This window comes from Chiloscyllium plagiosum, unplaced genomic scaffold (assembly GCF_037043375.1).
Source record: "Chiloscyllium plagiosum isolate Xiang-an unplaced genomic scaffold, Cpla_swu_hap1 HiC_scaffold_13, whole genome shotgun sequence".
NCBI lineage: Eukaryota > Metazoa > Chordata > Chondrichthyes > Orectolobiformes > Hemiscylliidae > Chiloscyllium > Chiloscyllium plagiosum.
In genome coordinates this window covers 92,063,000-92,081,647 of record NW_028270151.1, presented here as the reverse complement: position 1 = coordinate 92,081,647, position 18,648 = coordinate 92,063,000, and the positions used below count along the sequence as shown (strand labels likewise).

At 43.4% G+C, this 18,648-nt stretch overlaps 1 protein-coding gene across 4 annotated transcripts in view; it reads right to left on the bottom strand.

Moving 5' to 3' along the window:
- Positions 1-18,648, bottom strand: part of slco2a1 (solute carrier organic anion transporter family, member 2A1) — a 151,455-nt gene that overhangs the window by 81,232 nt on the left and 51,575 nt on the right. For 3 of the 4 annotated variants that reach the window (XM_087993914.1, XM_087993915.1, XM_087993916.1), the window contains exon 4: positions 15,813-16,037. The exons of the other annotated variant lie outside the window; for it this stretch is intronic. In XM_087993914.1, coding sequence (XP_087850040.1) covers positions 15,813-16,037 — 225 coding nt within the window. The remainder of the gene's footprint in view (positions 1-15,812; positions 16,038-18,648) is intronic. 4 annotated transcript variants of the gene reach the window in all.

Sequence of the window (18,648 nt, the reverse complement as noted above, 5' to 3'; positions counted from 1 at the left end):
ATAGGACGGAGACCAGAACTGCACACAATATTCCAACAGTGCCCTAACCAATGTCCTGTACAGCTGCATCTTGACCTCCCAACCCGTGTACTCAATACTCTGACCAATAAAGGAAAGCATACCAAACACTTTCTTCACTATCCTATCTACCTGTGACTCCACTTTCAAGGAGCTATGAACCTGCACTCCAAGGTCTCTTTGTTCAGCAACACTCCCTAGGGCCTTACCATTGGGTGTATAAGTCCTGCTAAGATTTGCTTTCCCAAAATGCAGCACCTCACATTTATCTGAATTAAACTCCATCTGCCACTTCTCAGCCCATTGGCCCATCTGGTCCAGATCCTGTAGTAATATGAGATAACCCTCTTCGCTGTCCACTACACCTCCAATTTTGGTGTCATCTGCAAACTTGGTCCTGCATGTTGTGGGTATGGGGTATTTCATCTTTGTAACTATGGTTTGGTGTGCGAGCATTATGTCAGTGGTTGTAGGAGTCTAGTTGTCAATTCTGATAATTTCTTGCTAATGGGTAATTGGTGAATCAGGGCATAGTGTTCTCTGAGTGTTAATTAACCGACAGGTATCAGTGGATGAAACTGTTGGGGTATCCATTGTTTCCGAAGACTTTGAGTATGTTTTCTTCCTCATTTTTGTGTAGTACTCAAGAACACCTACACAAGATCTTCAGGAACAACAGGTATACCAATAGCTTCATCTGCCGCTACCTATCAGACAGTCAATGCTAAGAGGACACCGTATGCCCTGATCCACTGGTCACCCTCCCCTATAATCAAGAACATATCAGAAATGACAAGCAGACTCCTACGACCACTGTGAATCATGGTAGCACACCAATCCACAGCCACAGGATGCCAACTACCCACAACATGCAGGACCAACATAATATACAAAATCCTGTGTATCAACTGCCATAAACACGACATCGGACAGACTGGCAGGAAACTAGCAATCCAGATGCATGAACATTAACTAGTGACAAAACAGCAAGACCAACTCTCCCTCATCTCAATATAGATAGATAATGAGGGCCATCAATTTGACCAGGACAATGTAACCATCCTAGGACAAGCTAACCAGAGACATGCACGGGAATTCCGAGAAGCCTGGTTTTCAACCCTGAATGCCAACCACAAACATGTAGAAATAGACTCTATATACAAAACACTACAGAGTTATAGAGCAGGCCAGACCGCTCCTAACCCCCCGCCCCACCCATCAAATTATTTCAAGAAAGTGACCCAGACCCTAACTTTGCTAGTTGTTTTATGTTGGTGTAACACCGATATTCCAGGGCACCTGGTCAAACCACTTAAGTTTTAAACAAAACAGTATTATTTACAAGATTACAAAATGTAACACAAACAAAAGATTAGAATAGCAATCTATCTGAAAACCCAACAGATTATCCCAACTTAATGATGTTGTTCCCTATACTCGCAATAATCCCCACAAACACCCATTGACACAAAAGGTAAAATCAAACACAGGGTCTTACACAAGAGATGTCAGGATCAGCATGGACCTGCTTCTTTGGATCCAACAATTTCACAACCTGACTGCTTTCAGTGAATAGCCAAACCAAGCCAGAGAAAAGCTGAGCTGGGAGAACTGGCCATTCCCCTTTCATTGTACAAGTGTTTTTTTTTAAATTTAGAAGCCTTTTTGCCAGAGGCAGTATGTGTTAGCTATGGTCAAACTGGCCCTAAAACCCTTTGAATGTAGACTTTTCAAACACTGTCTTTTACGACCGGTCTGAAAGAAAAGCCAAGGACAACATAACCTTGTTAAAAGGAACAGCATCGTCACAAGAGAAAACCCTAAATGACAACATCCACCGAAACAGACGAGATCATATAAATATCAATGGAGTAGAATGACAACGCTTCACAATGGGCCCATTGATGATGTTACCGAGCACAGTGATGAATCGTCTGCATGACAATTCAGCAGCTCAGTGAGCAAAGCAACAACCACTTCCATTAATGATTCTGTGGAAAAAGTGCTCTTTTGGTTTTGCTTTGAATCTGATAATTTAGAAGGCAAGTTAATGTCCCCATGTGCTTAATTTCCCCCTTCAGCAGAAATATGAATTTCTCTAATTGTATATTAGCAAATGTTGTGAATATTTTAAGCAGCTGACTGAATCAACCATTTCTTAATCTTCTAAACTTATGTCCTGAACCTAATGCACTATTCCAGGTGCAGTTTAAACAAAGTTCTGCACAGCTGAGGCATAACTCCTTCTCATCACATTCGAGCTCTTACTTAATGAAGACCAATACTTTATCAAATTTAATATCCACTCCCTCATTTTAAATGATCTTGAAGTTGAAAATCTTTGATGCCCTGAGTTTCTAATTTTTTCAACATTTGATATTTCTTTTCTTTTCCAGTTAATTTATTTCCCTTTGCAACGTCCTGTATCCATCTGCATGACTTACTGCCACTACTTGATTGGTGTATATTTTTCTATTAAGAAAAAGGAATTTATACATTTCGAGACCTCCGGACATCCCAAAGCACTTTACACCCAATGAAGTGCTTTGAAGTACAGTTGTTGCTGTAACATTGGACGGAATTTGCACACTTCAAATTCTGACATGCATAAATGAAATAAATTTCCACATATTACAGAACATCCACTGGGAATGCAATATATCATAGCATAAACTGGGGTTAAAATTGTAGGATTTTTCTGAAGAGAAGATAAGATTAAGATTATACTCTTTTAAAAAATTACAACTTAGAACAATTTCAACTGTATTGTTAAGTGCAATTGTTTGTTCTTTCACTTGTAAAAATATTCAGTGAAACATTTACAAGGGTTAACAGATGCTGTTCTGAGAATATACCTGAAAATGGTAATTTTATTACCTGCTTAGTTCACAATGGCCAAAATTATTTTAAAAGTCTATATAAAACCAGTTATGAAGCAGCCCCAGAGCAGCGAGTTCTGGGCAGAGATCATTGCAGGGGAGGCAGTCCTGGAACTTAGCTTGGATCACGATTAGTGTTAGTATGGAGCAAACTGGGGCTTGGAGTGGAGTGGGAGCAGCTGTTGGACGAGGATCTCGCACAGGCAGTCAGTCCACCTATGGAGGCCCTGCTCTGAGCTGCTACAATGTAATGTCTATTTGAAATTTCCTACCTTTAATGTCAACCCTTTAATGGTGTCCTATTTTTAAATGTACTTTTCAACTCTGTAAAGTAACACAACTACTTTAATTTCTCTGCTATTTCCAAGAATTATACTTAAGTACTTGTACCTAAGATGTTGCCATAATAAAAGTTTTTCACTGTACTCCTACAACAGAGCACATGTGACAATGAAAGCGTATTCTATTCTCTTCTATATTTTCTATTGATATACAGTAGGCAGTAGAAGTGTGGCGCACTGACCTCTACACCACTGAAACCAGACGCCAACTCGCAGACACCTCGTCCTACTGCTCTCTTGATCACGACCACACCTCCCATCACCAAACCATCATCTCCCAGACAATCCGCAACTTCGTCACATCTGGGGATTTCCCACCCATGGTCTTCAACCTCATTGTCCATGAACCCCACACTGCCTAATTCTACCTCCTACTGAAGATTCCCAAATCTGACTGCCCCGTTCAACCCATTGTCTCAGCCTACGTCTATCCCACTGAACTAATCTCTTCCTACCTCGACACCATCCTGCCCCCCCCTTAGTCCATGAACTCCCCACCTCCAATCGTATCACCACTCATGCCCTTCACCTCCTCCAAGATTTTAGTTTCCCTAGCTCCCAACACCTCATCTTCACTATGGACATCCAGTCCCTGTACACATCAATCCACCACAGTGAAGGTCTTCAAGCCCTCTGTTTCTTGCTCTCACACCGTCCCAACCAGTACCCTTGCACCAACATCCTCATCCGCCTGGCTAACTGGTCCTCACCCTCAACAACCTCTCCTTCCAATCCTCCCACTTCCTACAAACCAAAGGGGTAGCCATGGGCATCCACATGGGATCCAGCAACGCCTGCCTGTTTGTCGGATATGTGGAACAGTCCATCTTCCACAGTTAGACAGACACCACCTCCAATCTGTTCCTCCACTACATCGATGACTGTACTGGCATCACATCGTGCTCTGACAAGGAGGTTGAACAGTTCATCAACTTTACCAACTCCTTTCACCCCAACCTCAAATTCACCTAGACCATTTTGGCAACCTCCCTCCCTCTTCCTGGACCTCTCCATCACCATCTCCAGCAACCGACTAACTACAGACATCTACAAGCTCACCGACTCACACAGCTACCTAGACTACATCTCCTCCCACCCTACCTCCTGTAAAAATGACATCCCTTATTCCCAATTCCTCCGCCTATGTCACATTTGTTCCCTGGATGACTAATTCCACCTCAGAAAGTCCATGATCGCAACTTCCCTTCCCACACGGTTGACGATGCCGTCCAGTGCACCTCCTCCACTACATGCACCACCACCCCGGAACCCCAACCCTCCCAACACAACAAGGACAGAACCCCCCAGTCCTCACCTTCCACTCCACCAACCTCTGCATCCATCGCATCATACTCTGCCACTTCCACCATTTCCAAATGGACCCCACCACCAAAGGTATATTTCCCTCCCTAACCCTAACAGCATTCTGGAGAGACCATTCCCACTGTGACTCCCTGGTCAGGTCCATGCCCCCCACCAGCCCACATCCCGCTCCTGGCACCTTTCACCACAGGAAATGCAAAACCTGTGCCCAGACCATTCCCCTCACCTCCATCCAAGGCCCCAAGGGATCCTTCCACATCCATGAGAAATTTGCCTGTACCTCCACCATCATCATCTATGGCATCCATTTCACCCAGTGTGGTCGGTCTCCTCTATATCGGGGAGACAGGACACAGATCATTACGGAGAACATCTCTGGGACACCCACATCCACAAACCCCACTGCACCATGGCTGAACACTTCAACTTCCCCTCTCACTCCATCAAGGACATACAGGTCCTGGGCCTCCTCCACTACCAAACCATTATCACCCAATGCCTGGAGGAAGAATGACTCATATTCCGCCTTGGGTCCCCGCAACCACACGGGATAAATGTGGATTTCAACAGCTTCCTCATTTCCTCTCCCCGACATTATCCCTCCAACTTGGCACCGCCCTCGAGACCTATCTATCACTCCCCCCCTGACCTATCACCTTCTCCCTTACCTTCATCCAATTATCGCTTTCTCATCTACCTTCCCTCCCTCCAACTCCAAGTCCTCTCCCATTTATCTCTCAGCCCCGGACCACAAGCTTCAGTCCTGATGAAGGACTTATGCCTGAAACGCCAATTCTCCTGCTCTATTTGAGAAACTTGACCTGTTTGATCCTGCCATCCAAGATTGGGCCCATGATGTGGAAAGAAAATGTTATTTTTTTCTAGACAAATGACATTTGGGCAGACAAAACGCAATAGCAACTCTCTGACAGCATGAAGACGCATAGCTTTCTTGATAATTAGAAGCCTAACTTTCCAAGGCACCAGATACTAAAACTGTTCATTAGTTGATGGATATAGCTAAGGAATATTAAGACCCCAAGCCTCCTATAATTCAAAGATACTATTAGATCTTACTCAACACTTTTAGAATCAGGGGAATTTGTATTAGGATTTTTCATCAGGTTAAGAGGACTGGCAGAGTCATGTGATGTTGGTTTAATCCTAAGTGAGGTGCTGAGAGAATATGTGATAAGTGGGATCAACCATGTGACCATGCAAAAGCACCTACTAGCTGAGGCCCAATTGGTTTTCAAACAGGCACTACAATTGGTTCTGTCATTAGGAAATGAGGTAAATGGAGCTTACAAGTTACATGGCAGTTGAGCTACAGAAACACAAGTTGAGTGAAGGCAATTTCAGACCATTACTCAGGACATATAATGAATAGAGGGACTCAACATCAGTCCACACCAAAACCCCAAAACAAAGCCAAGCCTCAGACAAATGGTTAAAATTTTTGTCAAGAATCTAAGCCTGCAGGCCATTGTCATTGCCAATATGTGGCCTCCAGACAGTAAATGAATCACAGAATATCTAAAGTTTGGAAGGAGGGCAGTTGGCACATCCCGACCCTCTGCAGAGCATCCAACCCAGACCCACCCCCAACCCTATCCCCATAATTCTGCATTTCCCATGGCTAATACATTCAACCTATACATCCCTGGACACAATGGACAATTTAGCATGGCCAATCCACCTAATCTGCACACCCTTGGATCTTGGGAGAAAACTGGAGCACCTGGAGGAAACCCACAGACACTGGGAGAATATGCAAACTCCACAAAGATAAACAGTCACTCAAAGGTGGGATCAAACTCAAGTCCTGTTGCTGTGAGGCAGCAGTGCTTACCACTGAGGCACCATGCTGCCCACAATGAGGTACAGTTTGAAACGAAGGGATCTCCCATTAAAGACAGATGAAAAATTCTACTCTTTGTGTTGTTAGTACTTGGAATTTGCAGCTGAGGCTCATTGAATGTTCATGGCTAATTTAGAGAATGTTTTGATCTGCAAAGGAGCTCAAGAATAAGGGAGCAGGCAGGAAGTGGAGTTGCAGCTCAATCAAATCAGCCACGATCTTATCAAATGGCTGACCAGACTTGAGGGGCTGAATTCCTTCTCCTGCTCCTACTTATGACCTTAGTATCAGATAGCTTCAGTAAGATATAAACATGGGGGGAAATGCAAAAGAGAATGACCTGATTTTTATGCAGTGCAGTAACTGCTGTATATTACTGCATGAACTTGCAAAGATTGGGAGCTTTTAAAAAGAATGTTAAACTATTCTAATTTCATTATGTTCAGTCATTATAATATATTCAGAAACCTCTTGTAAAGATTAAACAGCCATCTTCCTTGGATGCAGGATCAGAAGTTATAATCAACTTTGTTGTTAGTGAGGACAAAGGAGAACAAAGGACAAAGTAAATTACAGCACAGGAACAGGCCCTTCGGCCCTCCAAGCCTGCACCAATCCAGATTCTCTATCTACACCTGCCAACTATTTTCTAAGGGTGGGTATCTCTTTGCTCCCTGCCCATTCATAGATACATTTTAAATGACACTATCATTTCCCATCCCCTACCACTTTCACTGGCAACATGCCCTATGCACCCACACCCTCTGTGTGAAGAACTTTCCATGCATATTCCCCTAAACCTTTCCCCTCTCACTTTGAACTCATGATCTCACTGAATCCCCCACTATGGGAAAAAGCTTCTTGCCATCCACCCTGCCTATATTTCTCATTATTTTGTAGACCGCAATCAAGTCTCCCTTCAAACTTTGCCTTTCTAATGAGAATAGTCCTAAGTTACTCAACTTCTCTTCATAGCTCGTGCCCTTCATATCAGGCAACATCCTAGTGCACCCTCTCCAAAGCATCCACACCCTTTTGGTAATGTGGTGGCCAGAACCACATGCATTATTCCAAACGTGACCGAACCAAAGTCCGATGCAACTGTAACATGACCTGCCAATTCTTGTAGTCAATATCCCGTCCAATGAAAGAAAGCATTTTGTATGCCTTCTTGACCACTCTATTGATCTGCATTGCCATCTTCATGGAACAATAGATCTGAACACTCAGATCTCTCGGTACATCAATTTTCCCTAGGATGTTTCCATTTACTGTATAGTTTGCTCTTGAACTGGATCTTCCAAAATGCATCACCTCGCATTTTCCTGGATTGAACTCCATCTGTCATTTCTCTGCCCATCTCTCCAATCTATCTATATTCTGCTGTATTCTCTGACAGCCCCCGTCACTATCTGCTACTCCAATAATCTTAGTGTCATCTGAAAACTTGCTAGTCATGCAACTGACACCTTCCTCCAAATTATTTATGTATATCACAAACAAGTGTAGTCCCAGCACGGATCCCTGTGGAACACCGCTGGTCACAGGTCTCCATTTTGAGAAACTCCCTTCCACTACTACTGCTTCCTGTTGCCCAGCCAGTTCTCTATCCATCTAGTGAGAACACATTGGACCCCATGCAATTTCACCTTCTCCATCAGCCTACCATGGGGAACTTTATCAAACACCTTACTAATATCCATGCAGTCCTTCCCTCAATCAGCTTTGTCATCTTCTCAAAGAATTCGATTAGGTTTGTAAGACATGATCTCCCTGCACAAAACCATGTTGCCTATCACTAATAAGCCCATTTTCTTCCAAATGGGAATATATCCTGTCCCTCAGTGTCTTCTCTGGCAGCTTCCCTATCACTGACATCAGGCTGACAGGTCTGTAATTACCTAGATTATCCCTGCCTCCTTTCTTAAAGAAGAGGACAACATTAGGAATTCTCCAGTACTCCAGGACCTCACCCATGTTCAAGATTGACTGGCCCACAAAAGACAGAGGGTGGCAGTCAATAGAAAGTATGAATAGTTGGGCATGGTGACCATAGTGTTCCACAGGGATCTGTTCTGGGACCTCTGATCTTTACGATTTTTATAAATGACTTGGATGAGGAAATCGAATGGTGGGTTAGTAAGTTTGCTGATGACACGAAGATTGGTGGAGTTGTGGATAATCTGGAGGGTTGTTGTGGGTTGCAATGGGATATTGATAGGATGCACAGCTGGACTGAGAAGTGGCAGATGGAGTTCAACCTGGAAAAGTGTGAAGTGATTCACTTTGGAAGGTCAAATTTGAATTCAGATTACAAGGTTAACCGCAGGATTCTTGGCAGTGTGGAGGAACATAGGATCTTAGGGTCCACATCCATAGATCCCTGAAATCTGTCCCTTAACCTGATGGTTAAGAAGGTGTATAGTGAGTTGGCTTTCCTTAGCATGGGGAATAGAATGTAAGAGTCACAAGGTTATGTTGCAGCTCCATAAAGCTCTGGTTAGACCACACTTGGAATATTGTCAGTTCTGGTTGCCTCATTATAGGAAGAATATGGAAGCTTTAGGGAGGATGCAGAGGATGCTGCCTGGACTGGTAAGAGGTTGAGGGAGGAAAGGTTTTTTTCATTGGAGCAAAGAAGGATGAGAGATGACTTGTTGGAGGTGTGCAAGATATTGAAAGGCGTACATAGAGTGGATAGCCAGAAACTTTTCCATGCCGGAAATGCTATCATGAGGGGGCATAATTTTAAGGCGATTGAAGGAGGTTTAGGGGAGATGCCAGCAGTGGTAGTAGAATCAGATACATTAGGGACATTTAAGCAACTCTTAGATAGGCACATGGATGATAGTAAAATGAAGAGTATGTAGGTTAGTTTGATCTTCGAGATTTACTAGGATGTTGCCTGGTATGGACAGAAGGTCTTATGAGGAAAGGTTGAGGGACTTCAAACTGTTTTCATTAGGGAGACTTAGTTCAGATATAGGATAGTCAGAGGATTAGATGGGTTGGACAGTGACAGCTTTTTTCCTCAGATGGTGATGGCTAGTACAAAGGGACATAGCTTTAAATTGAGGGGTAATAGATATAGAACAGATGTCAGAGGTAGTTTCTTTACTCAGAGAGTAGCAAGGGTGTGGAATGCACTGCCTGCAACAGTAGTAGACTCACCAACTTTAAAGGGCACTTAAATAGTCATTGGATAAACATATGGATGAAAATGGAATCGTGTAGGTTAAATGGGCTTCAGGTTGGTTCCACAGGTCGGTGCAACATCGAGGGCCAAAGGGCCTGTAATGTGCTGTAATGTTCTTTCTTCTATAGTAACCTGACTAGTTTGTTCTTGGTTCAGTGTCTGTTTTCGAGCAAACTAAAATTAAATGGATGATGCCAGAACTGAGGTTATATCTCTCAGGACAGGTTGCACAGTCTTGAGCACTTCTTTGTCAAAGAAAGAAGAATGTTTCCTGGACGCAGAAATCAAAAAGAACTAGAGGAAAACCCTGTGAGGAGGAGATCAGCCAGTAACAAATACATTTTAGTTTCTAAAAACCTAAAATGCACAATGACAATTGAACACAAAGAATGGACAACGCGGCAGATATATACATCAGTGGAACAAAATAGCCTCAGGAAACACAAACAGCATCCTTCTATTTAAAAAGAATGTTTATAGCATAAGTAAAATAACAGACTGTTTCTAGAAGAGCAATACCAAGTCAATTAGTTACTCAAACAAAAACGTTAATGAGGGAGAGCAACAAACTCAGGCTGAAGACCTACCAATATTTCCAGTCCAAACAGAACACATTCTAAAAGAATCATGAATCCTCAATTTGTCTGAGGGAGGGAGATGGGGTAATGGTAAATGTAATTAGAGCCATAGTTTTTACAACAAGCAGATCCCCTTTAAACTTTCTGCTCCTTACCCTAAAATGGTGCTCCTTCATTATTGATTCTCCACTAAGGGGAAACGTTGGCCCTATCACAGATTCGCTACAGCGTGGAATCAGGCCATTCAGTCCATCGAGTGCACACCCCAAAACTCTGAAGCACGTCTCACCCAGCCTGACCTCCCTACCCTAAACCCTGTAATCCATCATTTCCCATGGCTAACCCCCCTAGACTATACAGACCCAAATGCTATGGGCAATTTAGCATGGGTAATCCACCTAACCTGCACATCTTTGGACTATGGGAGGAAACCAGATCACCCAGAGGAAACCTACGCAGACACAGAGAAAATGTGCAAACTCCACACAGACAGTTGCCGAAGGATAGAATTGAAACCAAATTTCTGGTGCTGCGAGGCAGCAGTGCTAATCATTGACCCACTATGCCACCCAAATGACATTGATATATTTGTGATATATTTACCTATTTGTACATGAATGTAAAACTTAAGTGGAAAGAATACTTTGTAGGGGGTGTGGGAGATGTTGTAAATGATATTGGTCTGAAAGGGTAAATGCTAAACACACATCTGATGATGCCATAAGGAGTTTGGTAGGGAAAGGAACCTTGGAATCTGTTATCATAGCATCTTAGTGAGAATGTCTATCTTACACATGCACTTGAACCTGATTACTACCATTTAATAAATTTCACTTTGTTTAACACAAAAGCCTTTTCTTCATAGACTACCTGGTGATTTTTCTCTTGATACTTTAGATGAAATAAGCTCAGTCAGAAAAGCAGCCATGTGTTGGCAGTGATTGCCATAATGTGGAGGTAGCAGTGTTGGACTGGGGTGGACAAAATTAAAAATCACACCATTCCAGGTCATAGTCCAACAGGTTTATTTAAAAATATAAACTTTCGGAGTGCTGCTCCTTCATCAGGTTTGCTAGTGGGGCAGGACACATAGGTGCAGAATTTGTAAGAAAAAGATTAAAGCATCATACAACTGACAAATCTAGATGGCTGTTAATTCTGTAATCACTTGGAATAGTGATGCAGGTTTGATTGATTAATATGTAAATCCCAGAATTTACCACCCCAGGATAACTTATGGTTTTATCAATATATAAGAGTGTTACATCTCAGCTCAGACAATGCATTAAAGGTGTGAGGTTAGAGTCTGTCTTGTCCCAACCTGGAGTGAGACTGTTGGTATTTCCAAAGTAGGAATTTATAAAATGCCACATTGACTGACTGACTGACTGACTACAGATTGTGTGCGGTTTGAACAAAAAAAATGTATCTGCAAAAACACCTGTAAATTCATCCCATTGGGTATCTGAGAAAGAGAGTTTGCTTGCTTGAAAGGTGTGTATGCGCCAGTGTGACACAGTACTTGCCTGTGAGAGGGTGCGTGTGTGAGAGCAAGCGTGTATATGAGATAGAGTCTGTGTGCATTTGAATGTGTGACAATGTGTTTGTGTGTGGGAGTATGTGTGTGTGTGTGTAGTGTAGTGTGACATGAACTCAAAATCGCAGTTGAGGCCATCCTCGTGGATATCGAATTTGGCTATCAGTGTCTGCTCAGTGCTTTTGCTTTGTTGCATATCCTGAAGTCTGCCTTGGAGTACATTTGCCTGAAGATCCAAGGCCGAATGTCCTTGAATGACCGCTGAAGTGCTCCCCTACTGAGAGGGAACATCCCTGTCTGGCTATTGTTGCCTGGTATCCATTCATCCATTGTTGTAGCATCTGCATGGTTTCGCCAATATACCATGCCTCAGGGCATCCTTTGCCTGCAACGTATCATATAGACAATGTTGACCAAGTCACATGAATACATGCCACGCATGTAATGGGTGGTGTCCCCACGTGTAATGGTTGTTTCCATACCAATGACCTGACACATCTCGCAGTGGTTGCCATGACTGGATTATATGGTCTTGTGGTTGATGTTGTCCCGAGGGCTGGGCAGTCAGCTGCGAACAATGGTCTGTTTAAGGTTTGGTGGTTGTTTAAAAGGTGAGAAGTGGAGATGTAGAGAAGACCTTGGTGAGACGCTCATCCTCATCGATAATGTATTGCAGACTGTGAAGGTCATGGCGTAGATTCTCCGCTCCCAGGAAGTACTGGAAAATGAAGCGTACCCTATCGGTTATATCCTGCATCTGTCTCCTGAGGAGGTCATCAAGGTTTGTTGCTGTGGCATGTAGGAACTCTCAATCGATGAGCTGAGCATCATATCCCATTCTTATGAGGCAGTCCTTCAACACCTTCAGGTGTCCATGGCGTTCCTCCTCATTTAAACGGTGTCTGTATATGGCTTTTTTAAAAAATACAGTTAGGGTGGCAGATTGAGAAGGGCAGCGTTGAGAGATTATCCATAGGTTTGCGCTCAAGTGAGATACTGAGGTGTCCATCCTTGATGGAGATGTGTGTGTGTGTAAGAATGAGACTGATTCGAAATGAGACTGGTCCATGGCCAGTCTGATGGTGGAATGAAACCTGTTGATATCACTATGTAGCTGTTTCAGTGATTCCTCGCCATGGGTCCAGAGAAAGAAAATGTTGTCAATGTATCTGCTGTGTAGTGTTGGTTGGCGGTCCTGTGTAGCAAAGAAGTCTTGTTCAAACTTGTGCATGAATATGTTGGCATATCGGATTGCGAATTTGGTCCCTTTGGCTGTTCCATCTATCTGGATGAAGAACTGTTTGTCGAAGGTGAAGACATTGTAGGATTGTGTCTGGAGATTGATCAGTACTCAACACCAACAACTGCCAAATCTGTTTATGCTAAGTGATCACAGACTTAACAGCCATCTAGGTTTGTCTAATATATTGCATCAGTTGTATGACACTTATAAATTCTGTGTCCTATGCATTCGGCTCTACTAGCTACCTGACAAAGGAACAACACTCCAAAAGCTTGTATTTTCAAATGAACCTGTTGGACTATAACCTGGTGTCATGTGATTTTTAACTTTGGTTGTGGTCAGTATTGTACATGTACATGCCACCAATGATTGGTTAAGATTTCACTTATCTGTACAAATATGACATTCAGCCTGGAGCCCAGTTACAAGTGGAGTTCCGCAGAGATCAGTTCTGGGTCCTCTGCTGTTTGTAATTTATATTAATGACTTGGAAGAGGGAGTCGAAGGGTGGGTCAGTAAATTTGCAGATGATACGAAGATTGGTGGAGTTGTGGATAGTGAGGAGGGCTGTTGTCGGCTGCAAAGGGACTTAGATATGATGCAGAGCTGGGCTGAGGAGTGGCAGATGGAGTTCAACCCTGTCAAGTGTGAGGTTGTCCATTTTGGAAGGACAAATAAGAATGCGGAATACAGGGTTAACGGTAGGGTTCTTAGTAAGATTAACGGTAGGGTTCTTTGAAAGTTGCCACTCAGGTGGATAGAGCTTGTAAGAAGGCCTATGGTGTATTAGCGTTCATTAGCAGAGGGATTGAATTCAAGAGTCGTGAAGTGATGTTGCAGCTGTACAGGACCTTGGTTAGGCCACATTTGGAGTACTGTGTGCAGTTCAGGTCACCTCACTTTAGGAAAGATGTGGAAGCTTTGGAGAGGGTGCAGAGGAGATTTTACCAGGATGAGAGTGCTAGGCCTTTTCTCATTGGAACGGCGAAGGATGAGGGGTTTATAGAGGTTTATAGAGGTTTATAAGATGATCAGTGGAATAGATAGAGTAGACAGTCAGAAACTTTTTCCCCGGGTACAACAGAGTGTTACAAGGGGACATAAATTTAAGGTGAAAGGTATAGGGGGGATGTCAGGGGTGGGTTCTTTACCCAGAGAGTGGTGGGGGCATGGAATGCGCTACCTGTGGGAGTGGCAGAGTCAGAATCATTGGCGACCTTTAACCGGCAATTGGATAGGTACATGGTTGGGTGCTTAAGCTAGGACAAATGTTCGGCATAACATTGTGGGCCGAAGGGCCTGTTCTGTGTTGTATTGTTCTATATTCGCCACTTGCGAAGATTTTTGCATCCTCGCTCTCCACTGGAGTCGTACCTGAGGACTGGAGAGAGGCAAATGTAATTCCTCTCTTCAAGAAAGGAAATAGGGAAATCCCCGGCAATTACAGACCAATAAGTCTCACGTCTGTCATCTGCAAGGTGTTAGAAAGGATTCTGAGGGATAGGATTTATGACCATCTGGAAGAGCATGGCTTGATTAAATGCAGTCAACACTGCTTTGTGAGGGGCAGGTCATGCCTCACAAACTTTAGGGTTCTTTGAGGATGTGATCAGAAACGTTGATGGTCGAGCTGTGGATGTGGTGTATATGGACTTCAGCAAGGCATTTGATAAGGTTCCCCATGGTAGGCTCATTCAAAAGGTCAGGAGGAATGGGATACAGGGGAACTTAGCTGCCTGGATACAGAATTGGCTGGCCAACAGAAGACAGCGAGTGGTAGTAGAAGGAAAATATTCTGCCTGGAAGTCTGTGGTAAGTAGTATTCCACAGGGTTCTGTCCTTGGCCTCTACTGTTTGTAATTTTTATTAATGACTTGGACGAGGGGATTGAAGGATGGGTCAGCAAGTTTGCAGATGACACAAAGGTTGGAGGTGTCGTTGACAGTATAGAGGGCTGTTGTAGTCTGCAGCGGGACATTGACAGGATACAGAGATGGGCTGAGAGGTGGCAGATGGAGTTCAACCTGGATAAATGTGAGGTGATGCATTTTGGAAGGTCGAATTTGAAAGCTGAGTACAGGATTAAGGATAGGATTCTTGGCAGTGTGGAGGAACAGAGGGATCTTGGTGTGCAGGTACATAGTTCCCTTAAAATGGCCACCCAAATGGACAGGGTTGTTAAGAAAGCATATAGTGTTTTGGCTTTCATTAACAGGGGGATTGAGTTAAGAGTCGTGAGATCTTGTTGCAGCTCTTTGGTTAGATCTCACTTGGAATACTGTGTCCAGTTCTGGTTGCCCTATTATAGGAAAGATGTGGATGCTTTGGAGAGGGTTCAGAGGAGGTTTACCAGCTTGCTGCCTGAACTGGAGGGCTTATCTTATGAGGAGAGGTTGACTGAGCTCGGACTTTTTTCATTGGAGAAAAGGAGGAGGAGAGTGGACCTAATTGAGGTATACAAGATAATGAGAGGCATAGATAGAGTTGATAGCCAGAGACTGTTTCCCAGGGCAGAAATGACTAACACGAGGGGTCATATTTTTAATCTGTTTGGAGGAAAGTATAGAGGGGATGTCAGAGGCGGGTTCTTTACACAGAGAGTTGAGAGAGCATGGAATGCGTTGCCAGCAGCAGTTGTGGAAGCAAGGTCATTGGGGACATTTAAGAGACTACTGGACATGCATATGGTCACAGAAATTTGAGGGTGCATACATGAGGATCAGTGGTCGGCACAACATCGTGGGCTGAAGGGCCTGTTCTGTGCTGTACTGTTCTATGTTCTATGTACAGATCAATTTTCAAAGATATGTCAACATTGTGCAATTTGAAAACTTACCGATATATATTGGAGAGTTTGAAGGCTCAGCAAAATCATCCACATACGAAATGCCAAATGGCTGAATAGGCACAGTCCCAATGCCCACTATTAGCTGGGCAATGACAATTATTACCCACACAATGCTCATATTGTTCGAGTGTACTGTGAACTTAGTACAGGTTTCCATGCTTTGTGTCTGGTTCTCTAGGCGACAGGTGTCAATGCTGGAATAATTTACATTTTCTGCAAGAAAGACAAAGTCATTTATTTCCACAGGGTTTATTACTTCTTGTTTTCACTTTTACTTTACAATTGGTGGAAACTGAGATGGGTTTGAGCACTTGTCTGAGAGCAGCTTGATCAATGTTCCTTTGAACAGTCTTCTCTGGTGGATTTCACAAAGTCACAGAATTGTGATGATAAAGGAGGAGGCTATTCAGCCCAATGTACCTTGACCGGCTCTATTATTCATTGCCAGTCTCCTGCGTTATCCTCATATCCCTGCACATCATTACAATGCAAAAACCCATTTCCTCAATTGAACCTGTTTCCATCACATTTCCAGGGAGAGAATTTCATAACAACTTGATCTGTGACAAAGTTTCTTTTTCCACATCACCACTGGTTCATTTTGACAGTCCATAAACTCTCATTCTTGCTTCTTTTACAAGTGGAAATAGCTTCACTCTATCTATTCTATTCAGCCTGTTCATGATTTTGAAACCTCTATCAGATCTCCTCTCATCCTTCCTCTCTCCATGGAGAATAGTATCAACTTCTTCAATCTATCTTTGTATTTAAAGTATCTCATTCCCAGAACCATTTAGGGAAGGCTTTGGCCTAGAAGTATTATTACTAGACTATTAATCTAGAGACACAGGTAAAGTTTGCTGGAACTGGAATTTGAATCCTACCTTGGCAGAATACAAATCTCAAATTATGATTAGATTACTTACACATTAGATTAGATTACTTAGTCTGGAAACAGTCCCTTTGGCCCAACAAGTCCACACCGACCCGCTGAAGCACAACCCACCCATACCCCTACATTTACCCCTTTTACCTCTCACTACGGGCAATTTAGCATGGCCAATTCACCTGAATCCAATGAGAACCCACCTGGTTCACTAATATTCTTTAGGAAGGAAACTATTGTCCTTACTTGATCTGGTCTACGTGTGACTTCAGAACGACATCAATATAATTGACTTAACTGCCTCTGGACAAGTTAGGGAGACAGGCAAAGGTAATAAATGTTGGATCTGGCCATGGCAAAATTCTAGTAAATTGCTTCCACATGCTGACCAATACATCCTTCCTATAATATGATACCCAGAATTGCATGCAGTACCTACACTGTGGTGTAACTTGTCTTATACAAGTTCAACATTACCTCCCTGCTCTTGTAGTCTAAACCCATTTTAATAAAGCCAAAAACACTAAGTGTTATTTACTGCTTTTTCCACCTGAGCAGTCACCTTCAATGGTCTGATTTGTCTGATTAAAAATATCTCCATTGGAGATATTATTAACCAACCTATTCAGATGTTATGACACCTCTGGAGCAGGTGGGATTTGAACCAGGCCTCCTGGCTCAAAGGTAGGGATGCTACCACTGTGCACAAGAACACTGCAACGTGTTATTGTATCAGCATCAGACAGACAAAAGAAATCTACCCTGAAAGAGGGAAGCTGGCTGCTGAGGCCTTTTCAGCTTTGTCTGGCTGAGACGGACTCAGACTCCTCTCCACAGACATCAAGATCTATTGGTTTGACAGCCTTAGGTGAATAAGAATTTCAAGTGGTAAATGATGGCAGTGTGAATCATCAATATTCAGTACGCACATCCACTTCAGTACTTGCCAGTGGGAAAACTGCCAGGATTTGCCTCACACATGAACGCACGCTCACTCTCCCTGTCTCTCTCTCTTTCCCCCCCACCCATCTCTCTCCCCCTTTCTCCCTGGCAAAGGCATTTCCACAAATATCCCCAGCCTCCATGATGGATAAGCAGAGCACATCATTACAAAAGATAAAACGACACATTAGCAACAACCCTCAGCTATAAGTGCTTAGTGGATGGTGTAATTCAACCTTCTCCCGAGGACCCCAGTATCTGAGGTGCTAGTCCCAATACAATTCACTCCACATGATAAGAAGAAATGACTGAAGGTACTAGATACTGCAAAGGCTCTGGGTCCTGACAAGTCCAGGAATAATTCTGAATTAACCTCCAGCCGTAGGAGGGGTGTTAGAGGATTGGAGGACAGCCAATGTGGTACCATATTCAGACAGGGAGTAAAACATTAACCAATGAACTACAGGCAGTGAATCTAACCTTTAAGGAAGTAATTCTGAGGGATAGGGTTCTCTGCATTTGAAGAGACTGGGATTAATCAAGAAAAGTCAGCATGGTTTTGTTACCTGGGTTATGGTCCTCTTGTTCATTGTGGGAGCTCAGGGACACAGCTAATGTCCCTGACTCCTTCACATGCAAGAAGTGTGTCCCACTGCAGATCTTGTTAGACCACATGATGGCTCTGGAGCTGCGGGTGGACTCATTTTGGAGCATATACAATGCTGATGGAGTTGTGTTTAGAACGTTTAGTGAATTGGTCACACCACAGACTAGGATTGCTGAGGGAGAAAGGGAATGGGTGACCAAAACTTCAAGAGCAGGAAGGCAGTGCAGGTGCCCCTGTGGTCATCTCCCTCCAAAACATGTAATACTGTTTCTGTTTTGGATTCTGTTGGGGAAGATGGCACACCAAGGGAAGGCAGCAGGAGCCAGGTTCACAGCACAGTGGCTGGCTCTGCTGTATAGAAGGGCGGGAAAAAGAGTGCAAAGGGGATT